Raw genomic sequence first — 12746 nt, 5'->3', positions numbered from 1 at the left:
GAAGAGCTCAGTGACAGAGCACATGCAGCCCCCCCCCCCAATAAAATCCTTGGCATCTCCAGACAGAGATAGGTGAGACTCCTGTCGGAAACCCTGGAAAACTGCTGCCAGTTAGTGTAGGCAGCACTGAGCTACATGGACCAATATCCTGACTTGGTATAAGGAAGCTTGCTAGGTATGGGTATTGTCACTTTAAATTAAGTATCACATTGACACCTGTAGTTGTCCTTCTACCATTGGAATAACTCAGAAAAACAGAACACACACACCCTGGAAACAAGCCTCCAGCAACCAGGTGCCCTCCAGATGTTTGGAATCCTCCAGGCTGGATTACTCTAATGCGCTCTGTGTGGGGCTACCCTTGAGGTTGGTCCGGAAGCTGCAGCGGATTCAAAATACGGCAGCACAACTGCTCACTGGGGCAGGGTATCACCAACATGTCACCCCGCTGCTGAAAGATTTGCACTGGCTGCCTATTAGCTACTGAGCTAAGTTCAAGATTCTAGTTTTGGTGTGCAAAGCCCTATACAGCTTGTGACCAGGATACCTGAAAGATCATCTTATATACCTAGTCAATCACTAAGCTCTGCAGGTGAGGGCCTCCTGCAGACACCCTCTTATCAGGAGGTCCGTTCCGCACCACATAGGAAGCAGACCTTTAAATATTAGACAGGCCCCGTCTCTATTATCTTTTCGGTGCCTACTGAAGATCTTCCTCTTTCAACGAACCTTTTAAGCCTTATCCCAGTCTGTGTTGGAAATGCTTTTTAATAAGTTTTTAAACCTTTTTTTAAAAATAGATGTTTATCAAGCTTTTCAAAAATGGTTTTAAGGATGTTTTGTTTTAATGTGTTTTTAAAGGATGTTTTGTTTTAATATATTTAAAAGTCTGTTTTTATGATGCGTTAAAGTGTTTTCGGTGCTTCTGTTTGCTGCCCTGGGCTCCTGCTGGGAGGAAGGGTGGAATATAAATCAAATAAATCAAATAAAATAAAATACCATGCTCCCTGGGGCTGATGGGGAAAGGTCCATAGCTTAGTATAACAGCATCTTTCTTTGCATGAAAAGCGTGACAAGTTCAACTCCCGGCATCTCCAAGCAGGAATGGGAAAGACTCCTGTCTGAAACCCTGGAGGGCCACTGCCAGTCAGTGTAGACAATACTGAGCTAGATGGGCCAATGGTCTGACTTCCTATGAGCTGTAGTCTGAAACATCTGGAGGGCACGAGGTTGGCGAAGGCTGCTGCAAACCATGTACTCAGAAACTTCTGTCTGTTGCTCTTCCAGGGCATGAATTCTCAGTATTTTTTCCAGAGACCTGGCCACCCCTTCAACCATTACAAAAAAGATGCCGGTCGGCAGCCATGAAAACATTTTCAACATGTACAATGTGGCCCAGTGAGAAATCCTCTGAGGCAGATAAAGGAAATAAAGCAAATAATTTCAGGACAAACTTCTGAAAGAAACCAAAGCAATCAAATGTACATAGACAGTGTGCTTCTAGCTCACCGTGGAAAGTATTGTGGCTGCTTTTGGGGGGGCTTCGAATGCTGCCTTTTGGATCTTCTGAAGGAGGAGAGGAGAGAGGCGAAAGGTGTCCGTAATCCTCCCAAGATGGAAGGCGAGGCATTCTTCTGAGCTTGTGGGGTCTGGGGGACAGACGGTTTTGCATTTGTAGAATCTGGAAAGAAAAAGAAATGCTGGAAGACTTGTTTCTTTGATCCTTTGAACTGCCCTGACCGACCGACCGACCGACCGACCGACCGACCGACCGACCGACCGACCGACCTACTAGAAGCACCTTGATACAGCCTTTCAGTCTGCTTCCCCGGATAATTTACCGAAAGAATAAAACAATTAAAATGCAAATACAGAAGAAGAAGAAGAAGTCACAAAATTGTAAACAGTTAAGTCATCTTAAAATAATTCCCCAAAAGGTTCAAGAAACAAAAAGGCCTCTGCCTGATGCCTAACTGACAATAAGGTAGGTGCCGGACAAACCTCTCTGGGAAGAGCATTCCCCAGCTAGGGTGCAGCCATCAAGAAGGCTGTATCTCTGGAAGCCAGTCACCACATCTCAGATGTTTTACTGTTTATTATTTATTTACTTATTAAATTTATATCCTGCCCTTCCTCCCAGTAGGAGCCCAGACTGGCAAACAAAAACACTAAAATACTCTAAAACATCATAAAAACAGACTTTAAATATATATTAAAACAAAAGATCTTTTTTTATGGGGGGCACCTGCAGGAAGCCTTCCATAGAAGTTCTTAATGTACAGGTAGGTACATCTGGAGAAAGGTGTTCCTTCAAGTGCCTGGTCCTAATCTATAAAGTCCTTTAAAGGTTAAAATAACACTTTGAATTAGCCCAAGAAATATGACTAATTTAGCCAAAACATAGGCAAAATATTATCATAACGCCTGCTCCTAATTAATAATCTTGCAGCTGCATTCTCTGAATGGTCCTCAAAGGTAACCTCATTTATCTTAAACAGAAATATTTCTGTGTGTTCTCTGGCCCAGATCCCACATCTTGGGGATTGGACTCAGTGGCCTTATAGGCCCCTTCCAACTCTACTATTCTATGATTCTATGAACTGCAAAACAGCGGCCAATGGACGTTCCACCTCTGGGGCTGCATATGCAATTATCTATGCTGTTTTGGGCATAAACACTCATTACCAAATAGATGGTATGGTCAACTTTGACAGCACCAATTCCCTCTCTGGGTAAGTTATTAATGCAGACCTCTCCCTTCTCCTGTTCCCTCACTAGGGTTGCCAGATCCATGGCCTGAGACTGATCCTGTATCTTTAGGAGAAGAGAAAGTCAGCCAAGTGCAGGTGTTCTTGCAACTCTGTAATGGGAAAACACAAGGTGGAATTCTCCCTCCCCCCTCCACAACTTTTAAAGATACAGAAGACCTCTTGGAGGCCTGGCCTGGCAACCCTAGTCATGACTGAGAGTGCAATCCAAAACATGTCTACTCAGAAGTAAACTCCATTGGGTTCAATGGGAGCTACTCCCAGGTAAGTGTGGACTCGATTGTAGCCTAAGGCCGCAATCCTAAATACAATAACTAGGGAGTAAGCCCACTTTAACACAGTGGGACTTATTAAGTAAGCATGAATAGGATTGTGCCACTGAAAGCAAAGAGACTTAATTTGAGGTTAGCATATTTACATTTTTTTTTAGGGGGACTGAGGTTGCAATCCTATGCACACTTACTTAGAAGAACGTACCACTGAGTCAGTGGTACATATTTTCAAGTAAAATATACATAATATCAGCCTGGATGTCATAACTAATAAGCTAGATCAGGATCATTGCTGCTCTCTGTCTAGATTCTATTACTTTTTGGAAAAACAGCAACAAAGAGGTAAAAGTCCATTACATCCAGGCTTGTCACAGGCTTCGGCGGGCATGTAACTGTATAGCTTTAATAACCATGTGCCATAGAATGGGATAATGTGTGTAGTACAGCAAAGGTAAGTTAAGAAATAGATCAAAGCAACAGTGTGAGAGAAATTCCCCTTACATCTATATCAGTGTCAAGCAAGACAGCCGATGGGCTCAATCTTGTCCTGATACTCTGATTACACCGTCACTTGCATGCTTTCTGAGCCCCATTGAATCTGTCAAGGTTCCGTCCATCCATTTCATTTATCTAAATTGAATTCCTGTCCCCTGACAAGCAGATTGGAGACGTGCACTGTTTGTATCTGCAACCTGATTTCTCTCGTCTCCAGAAGAAAGATTACAGAACTTGAGTGTGATAACTCAATCACAATGGTACATTTTCCCTACAATATATAATTTTCCTCCCTATCTAGCTTTTAAATACTGTACTCCTCCTGTTAGAAAGCCCAGCACTGCAGCAATTTCCTCAGATAACACTTGCTGTAGCAATTTGTAACAACACTTTTCCAAAGCCTGAAGAAAAGCCAGAGCTAAGATGCCAAGTTTTCTCTAACATACTTTGATATATTATTTCCACATGAAACTCTCTGATGACCTTTTTTCTTCCTTAAAACTCTTCATTTCAGGGGGGGGATTCTTTCTCCCATTTTTAATTGTTGGAGGTTGAATTGTTTTGGTGACTATGGATAAACTAGTGGTGACTCACCATTTCCTGTGGCCTTCCGTAGCCTGTGAGCTAATGGTTGTTTTAACATTCTGCCAACATCAGCATCATTCTGAAATTTTCTCTTCTGAATTTCTTCAAACCATTCTCCAGTCACCCCTGGAAGTCCTGACGAATCTTCCTTTTTCTTGTGAAGTTTACTATGAAAGAAAACATCAAGAATATATATGGTTTCAACCAGCAATTTTTTTTAATGTTCTCAGTAATGTCCCCAGGGGAGTGGTCCTCCTCATAAACAGATTTTTTTAAAATCCAATCAACTATGAAAAAAGAATGTTGATGCTAATATACTAAGCACCTATAGAAGCCTTGCAAGTAAGCCCACAAAAGTTACTAGCCTGTAATTTTTTCACCAACTTGCTAAGAGGCTAGAAGCCTGCATTTCTATGCTGGCTCCTGAGGAAGGGAAATGCAGTGTGGGAAGATCTGAGCAGGCTAGTTCCCTTCCTCCTCCAATAGTCCGCTTGGTTTCTGTGCTGGCCATGGAGGATGGACAGAATATGTCCCTCTTCAACCAGCCTATGCTCTTGCCCATGTGGAATTTGTAGTTGTCTATGGCTACTAGGAATATTGGAGAACTCTGACGAAAATAGAAATGGGAGCAGAAATGGCTGATGTTCGCCAATTCGTCCCATGTCTGGAACGGAAATCAATCCAGTGAATATACTGTTGTTGTTGCTTTCAGTCCACAAACGATACATAACTGATTACACCTCCTCACATATGAATTGCATTTCCTTTGCACTGAAATGAATGAGGTGGAATAATGTAATGACAATGTAATTTACATAATTTATTACACAGGTTTACTTAAATTATGTAATTTCATCACAGTGAACAGCGAGACAAATAACATTTTGGCAGAAGACTAATTGCAATGGAACGGAAACAGTACTGCATGTGATAAATACAGGATGGAACAGAAAACAGTGCCTTCTTACATATGAAATGGCTATCAGGCAAGCTGTTAAACACAAGGTTGACATACAGGGTGGTCTGGATGCAACACCAAGACATAAAATAATATAGTGCTGCATAAATGAGCCTGCTGGAGTCTTGGACACATGGCCTGCCCATCCCCTCTCCTTCTTAAGGCACATGCCAGGGGAAATTGGAAGCACCTGTTTCCTGGTTTAGGTTAGTTTAAACTGCCAGTATGTTTACTGAAACAAGCCAAGATGAAACCGTGGTAGTTGATCCTGGCATATTACAATATAGCATCATTTAAACCGGGGTGGCTAACATGTAGCCCTCCAGATTTGCCCCAGTTAGCATGGCCAATAGTCAGGGATGATGGGAGTTATAGTCCAGCAAAATCTGGAGGGCCACAGGCTCCCCATCCCTGCACTAGAAGAAAAAAGGGGAGGGGGAGCATTCAGGGTCGAGACTCAAGCAGGACCATTAATGTAGTGCTAAATTACTAATTAATATTACATGAAAATTAATATGTATGGTTGTGAGTGAAAAGTGCCTGGGAGGCAGTGTAAATTCCAGGGTTTATTTTTTTGGTGGGGGGGAGAGCTTCTTGGTGGGCCCTCTTTCCTGAGTGCAACCACCTCCTCCTCACCACTGTTGCCACCAGCCATTCCCTTTCTCCTTCCTCTGGGCCCAATCCTTGATGTTGCATACTGTCTCTTTAAGAGGGAAGCCCAGAAGGCCTCAGTATTTGCAGGCCACAAAACCTAAACTGGAAGATTAGTTTACTTTTGGAGCAGAAGGGTCTGTCTAACTACTGACCATATGTAAGGCCAGGAGCCCATCCTGCTGCTGTGATTCTACTATCTCCACTCCGCTCCAGAGGGGGTCTTAGCCCCCCCTTACTTTTTTGGGAGCATGGTCCCAATGTACGAGCCAATGAGCATGAAAGGGAAACGTGTTAGCCACTGAGAAGAGTCTTCTTACTTGGCTAACAATATCCTTCTTTGTCCTTTTGTGCTAACTGGAGACAATCAGAGGGAAAGGAGGAGAGTTAATTACTGAGAAAACTCTTCTGGAGTTTCATGCTCCCCTTTCATGCTAATTGGTTCCTAGGGTAAGTGAGAAGTGAGCTTCATGGCAAAGTACCCTGGTCTCCAAATCCACATATCAGAAATCTTAAAATCCAAATGTTTCTGGCAATGTTTAGCCCCCAGAGAGAAAGAAAGGGAGAGAGAGAGATTGAGGGGTGGGGGAGGCTATGCACACAGTAGGTTCTACTGGTTCTATAATTCTGTTAATTGCAGAAGAGACGGTGAATTCTGGGGGCGTGGCTGTGAAGGGGCATCGTTTGACTATCGTAAAGGGATCCTGCACTTCTGAATTTGCCACTACACTACTGCTATGCTCATTCAGTAAACACAAGGAGGTCACATGAAGGAAGCTTCTCAGACTATACAGATCACCATTTCACTAAACATCTGCACCCAGCAGTGATCAAATCCTTATCACTTGGCAAGTAGCCAAGCTACCCTCTCTGGGATAGTTTGGCCATCTGCATGGGCTCATTGACTCTAATCTCACACCTGGGTCAGATCAGTTTACTAGTTTCATCTGTAACCCTTTGCTAAAATGCTACATTAGCCAATAGTAGATTTTCAGGTCCTCTTTCTTCAAGCAGGCATGTGTCAAAATATTCTAAGTACTGCACGCCCTCTAGAGGTCAAAAAGAGAGGGCACTATTTCAAACAACTTACATCCCTATCCCTGCCCTATCCAATGGATCCCAGTAAGGTCTGGGGCATTTAATGTTAGAGCTGAAAATGTGATATATGGGCTCATATCTCAGGTCTAGTAATTTTCTGATTTTCAAGAGCATGATACTTCAATGTACTGCCATCCTGGGCTCCTGCTGGGGGAAGGGTGGGATATAGATAGACAGACAGACAGACAGACAGACAGATAGTCCTACTGGTTATAGAAGACGGTGGTTAGGTGGGGAGAAGCACAACAGGACAGCAGAAAACTTGAGACATATTTTATAACTGTTATTAGACATATTTTACAATTATTCTTTTTTTTGTTCTGCTTTTGATGAAATGTATATTGTTTGAGATTTATTGTTCGGTTTATGTGATGTATGGTTTTCTTTTATTTTTGTCTAGATATTTTTATAATTGTTATATTTTGTTTTTGAAGATATGCACACTGCTGCCATTTATTGTTCAGTTATGTTTATTTAAAATGTGATATATTTGTTTTCTTTTACTATCAATTGTACCAAATGTGATGGTATATTACTTTTATGTTATAAACCGCCCAGAGAGCTTTGGCTATGGGGCGGTATAAAAGTGTAATAAACAAACAAACAAACAAACAAATAAATTACACTGTGGATTCAGAAATAAATGCATCAAATTTGTACTTGTATGTGTGATGGAGAGCACCACAAGATACCATATTTTTTTTCCAGCAGACATGCCACCCTAAATATCATACCCATTGTTATGCACCCGTGCCACCGGCCTGGCATGCCATGCAGTCCCAGGACCCAATTTCCCACCCAGGGCAATAAATCCTGGCAAAAGTCTCTCTTGTCAGTGCTCAGCAAACCACAACAATCCTGCAAAGTAGGTAGACGGCGACCACCCCTTAAACTGGCAACCGCTCTGAGTCAAGGGGAAACCCAGAGCACCAGAAATAAACCTGCCAAGGATTCCAAAAGACAAGAGCTAAAGAGTACTCCTTGTCCTGGAGCCTTAGGAGATTGACCCAATGCACGGTAGTCTGTGGCAAGTAGCCAAGGTACCAGATTCAGAGCCACTTTCCCCCTGCAATGAACACACACTGGTAATTAAGAAGTAGCTCTATTAAAGAAAATGTAAGTGTGCAATTAATAGCAGCAAAATGGTTCCTTAAAACCCACACCCAAAAATGGGCCAGGTAAAATACGGAGAGTTCAGTCACAAACAAAAATAACAAAGCTATCTAACCTACTCTTATACGTACAAAGAGGTACTGGTTGTATAGTCCCTCATCTCCTCAGAGATGCATAGCTTGGGTAGTAGATGGAAACGGAACCCACATGGGTAACCACCTATAGGCAAGATGGAACCCAGGGGGACAAAGGCTACAGATTTCACTCCTATACTTAAGGGAAAAGACCCTAATAACAGTCCAGAACTAATTAGTCAATCAGGGGGGTTTCTCATGATGCAATGCTTCTTCAAGTCATCGTGCCTAACTGGCATGTACTCCCAAACATTCCCAGGCCAGGCTGACGTTGGGTACCAGGCCCTTAACAGATAAGCAGGAGTTCTCTCTCAGGCCTCCCAATTAGCTTCAGCTGGGAGATGAAACTGCAAAATCATTGCTCTTGCACAGAGGCCCCATTTTAGACAAGATGAAATCCCACAGTTCTTTGCACAAGAGCCATGTTAAATTCAACCTTTCTTGACACCCATCACAATGTATTTATTCATTTATTGTTTATCCCGCTTTCCCTATACAATAAAGCACTTGTCCAACCATTATTGTAGTCTGTTAGTAGAGCAAATGACAGCATTTGTAATGAGCAACAAAACTCCACCCCTCCCCAATTGCTCATGCCATCTTGTGAATTGATTTTTTTAAAGTCTTCTAAAGATGAAATCTGAAAGCATTTTTTTGGGGGGGGGCAGGGTGAACCCAATGGGCTTCCACTGTCTTACCCAACACCCCGGGGAGAGATTTACACCAGCTTCTGAGCTGGTATAAATTTCTCCTGGGTTTGAGGGCCTAGAGTTGACCAGGAAAGGGCTGAAAAGATCCAAGCCTTTTCCTGGTACTACTGACATCAGAGCTCCAACATCAGGAGGATCACAGACATTTCTACAACAGTGTGGAGTAAAGATCTAATATTGGAGCTTTCTCACCTGTCTCAGAAAAGGGAGACCCAAGGCATCATATGGCCCTTGGAACACCCCCCCAAGGTCCATACGTTTGTTGTTATGTGCCTTCAAGTTGATTATGACTTATGGCGACCCTAAAAATCAGCGACCTCCAAGAGCATCTGTCACGAACCACCCTGCTCAGATCTTGTAAGTTCAGGTCTGTGGCTTCCTTTATGGAATCAATCCATCTCTTGTTTGGTCTTCCTCTTTTTCTACTCACTGCTGTTTTTCCCAGCATTATGGTCTTTTCTAGCAAATCATGTCTACTCATGAAGTGTCCAAAGTATGATAACCTCAGTTTCATCATATTAGCTTCCAATGATAGTTCTGGTTTAATTGGTTCTAACACCCAATTATTTGCCTTTTTCGTGGTCCATGGTATCTGTAAAGCTCTCCTCCAACACCACATTTCAAATGAGTTCATTTTTCTCTTATCTGCTTTTTTCACTGTCCAACTTTCACATCCATACATAGAGATCAGGAATACCATGGTCTGAATGATCCTGACTTTAGTGTTCAGTGATACATCTTTGCATCTGAGGACCTTTTCTAGTTCTCTCATAGCTGCCCTCCCCAATCCTAGCCTTCTTCTCATTTCTTGACTATTGTCTCCGTTTTGGTTAATGACTGTGCCGAGGTATTGATAATCCTTGACAAGTACAATGTCCTTGTTGTCAACTTTAAAGTTACATAAATCTTCTATTATTACTTTAGCCTTCTTTTAAAGCATTCCGTAGTTTTTCAGTATCTACACAATCAAAGGCTTTGCTGTAATCTATACAGCATTGAAGCTAAATTTATCGTTATGACCTCAGCAGCTACATGCACTCCCCCACTGTGGTATTTCACTGCAAGAGAGCCCAACTAACTCCTGCACTGTTTTTAATTTTTAAAAAAGAAATTGTAATTAAACTGAACTAAATTTCAAGTAAAGTTCCTTGAAATATTGTGGGTCAGTGAGGGAAGTTACCTCCTCCTCAGCCTCCCTCAGTGGCCTACATTCCAGATACGGATGGAGGAGAAATTCTATTTTGTTTGCATTTTAATGAGAAACTATCTAATTTATGCTTCCGAAAACAATACAGGAATGAAACACAGCTATCCTTCAAAATTTACACTTCTGAGTTTTGTGATGCAGTTCTCCAAACAAACAATATGTACAAAAATGCATATATTAGGGGGAACTATGCATAAAAATGCATATATATCTTAAAATAAAAAATAAAAGGGCAAAATGCATGCAAAAATGTGTATTTTAATAAAAATACAGGAGTTTCCTCCATTTCTCCTTCTGGGTTTGCTGCTTCTGCGTCTGCTGCTGTTACTCCCGAGTCATCCTCGTCTGATGAGTCCTCTGACGGGGCCATGACACATATTCCTTTTTGGGCAACCTTCTGGGCCCCACATGCTGGTGGTGGGCAGGGATACAGGCAAAAAGTGGGTGGGGGTACTAGGTGTAGCTCTTATCTTTGTACTGTAGATGACATTCCTCCATCCAGGCAAGAACACATTCCAGCCAGCCTGGTGATAGTCCCAAGGGCCAGACAGACACACCTGGAAGGCCGCTTTCAGTCATGAGGTTTCCCACTCCCTGAAGAATTATAAAAGCAAATCTACCAATTACAAAATGCTAAATTCAACACACACTGAAAACAATTAAAACATGAAACTATGTTTGTCAGGGAAGAAAGAGGGGGAGGGGCCATGTGGGTGCCTTTTGGGGAGGACAGGAAATAAGTTGCCCCCTCCCTGTTTTAGGTCACATCTTACTGCTCACCAGGATCGTCCAAGTCTCAGATCAGTTCCCTAGTGGTACATATTGACTATTATTATATTATGATAAAAGGGGTCTATGCACAAGGCATGCCTGTCAAAGTCACAAATCCCTTTGTCTTCAGAATTGTTTATCAATGGTTCCTTCTCAAACTGGGGGGAGTTAACAAGCAGTGTGCCACAGGGCTCGGTCCTGGGCCCAGTGCTCTTCAAGATTTTTATTAACGACTTGGATGGGGAGGTGCAGAGAATGCTTATCAAATTTGCAGATAAATACAAAATTGGGAGGAGTAGCTAATACCTTGGAAGACAGAAACAAAATTCAAAGGGATCTTTACAGGCTGGAGCATTGGGCTGAAGACAACAGAATGAAATTTAACAGGGATAAGTGCAAAGTTCTACATCCAGGGAAAAGAAACCAAATGCACAGTTATAAGATGGGAGATACTTGGCTTAGCAATACTACATGTGAGAAAGATCTTGGGATTGTTGTTGATCACAAGCTGAATTAAGCCAACAGTGTGATGTGGCTGCAAAAAAAAGCAAATGCTATTTTAGGCTGCATTAACAGAAGTATAGTTTCCAAATCACGTGAAGTATTGGTTCCCTCTATTTGGCACTGCTCATCTTGAGTACTGTGCCCAGTTCTGGACACTGCACTTCGAGAAGGATGCAGACAAACTGGAACAAGTTCAGAGGAGGGCAACAAGATGATCAGGGGACTGGAAACAAAGCCCTATGAGGAGAGACTGAAAGAACTGGGCATGTTTAGCCTGGAGAAGAGAAGACTGAGGGGAGATGCGATAACACTGTTCAAGTACTTGAAAGGTTGCCACACAGAGGAGGGCCAGTATCTCTTCTCCATCATCTCAGAGTGCTGGACAAGGCATAATGGGCTCAAATTACAGAAGGTCAAATTTCAGCTGAATATTAGGAAAAAGTTCCTAACCGTTAAAGCGGTATGACAATGGAACCAAATACCTAGGGAGGTGGTGGGCTTTCAAGCACAGGAGGCATTCAAGAGGCAGCTGGACAGCAACGTGTCGGGTAAGCTATAATTTGGATTCCTGCATTGAGCAGTGAGTTGGACTTGATGGCCTGATAGGCCCCTTCCAACTCTATGATTCTATGATTGTCTTTCATTGGCAACACTGCAGTGTTTATTGTAATGTATATGAAAATTAATTACGCTCTTAAAATATAGCCCAGCCCCATTTACCAATGTAAACTTAAACAGATCTTCTAGCAAGGGATTCAGATCTTGTTGAATTTACCTTCTTCTCAGACTCCTGTTATTAAAATATTTTTGTCCGCTCTGCTGAAACCTGCAGTGGCAACCCTAAAAGGCCACCCTGGAGTTTCCTCCTGGGGCTAACACCATCTTGGGAGGTGGCAATTTTTGGCGTGACTGTGGTGGGAAAGGGTTAAACCCCTATCCAGCATGCCAAGTGCCAATCTTGATAACCCACCTCCCCATTGCCTGCTAGTTAGACTTTATAAAAGACATGAAGAATCAGAAATAATGCATTTAGCATCACGTATAGTTTGGCAGATAGAGTGACAGAGCAATCTTAACCCCAGCAGAGCAGCAGCAGGACTTGATGGAATGGCACAGCCACTGCCACATTAACAGTCCCACCGCTCACACTGGCCAGGGCGGAACACAGGGGGAAGGCAAATCCTGCTGTGCACTGCACCAGCCTAGAACTGGTGTGGCAACTGGGCCCAATGGCATTGAGTGATGGCCTTGGGGTTAGCTCATGATCCAGTGGAGCCCATGCTAACTCAGGCCCTTCCCACCATCTGGAATGACATTTGGGGGGGGGCTTTCCATGGGCTTTCCCAGTGGGAATCCTGCCGGTGGTATTTCTGCCTCCCCACACTTTCAGCAGGTGGAGCAGGGAGCTCCGAGTTAGAGAAATGACATTGGTGTCACTCCGCAGAATGGTTTTGGGCTGGATAGAATTAGGGCTGGGATC

At 42.9% G+C, this 12746-nt stretch overlaps 1 protein-coding gene across 3 annotated transcripts in view; it reads right to left on the bottom strand.

Annotated features, from left to right (window-relative positions):
• Positions 1 to 12746, bottom strand: part of EXPH5 (exophilin 5) — an 82475-nt gene that overhangs the window by 37389 nt on the left and 32340 nt on the right. For 2 of the 3 annotated variants that reach the window (XM_061628646.1, XM_061628644.1), the window contains exons 2-3: positions 4130 to 4287; positions 1510 to 1681 (exon numbers count right to left, since the gene is read on the bottom strand). In XM_061628646.1, coding sequence (XP_061484630.1) covers positions 1510 to 1681; positions 4130 to 4178 — 221 coding nt within the window. In that variant the 5' untranslated portion in view covers positions 4179 to 4287. Of the gene's footprint in view, positions 1 to 1509; positions 1682 to 4129; positions 4288 to 5088; positions 5132 to 12746 lie in introns of those variants that run through there. The other variant, XM_061628645.1, reaches the window with a different exon arrangement.

Source organism: Rhineura floridana, chromosome 5, assembly GCF_030035675.1.
Source record: "Rhineura floridana isolate rRhiFlo1 chromosome 5, rRhiFlo1.hap2, whole genome shotgun sequence".
Classification (NCBI taxonomy): domain Eukaryota; kingdom Metazoa; phylum Chordata; class Lepidosauria; order Squamata; family Rhineuridae; genus Rhineura; species Rhineura floridana.
The sequence above is the reverse complement of the archived record's forward strand: the minus strand, read 5'-3'. Positions and strand labels throughout refer to the sequence as shown.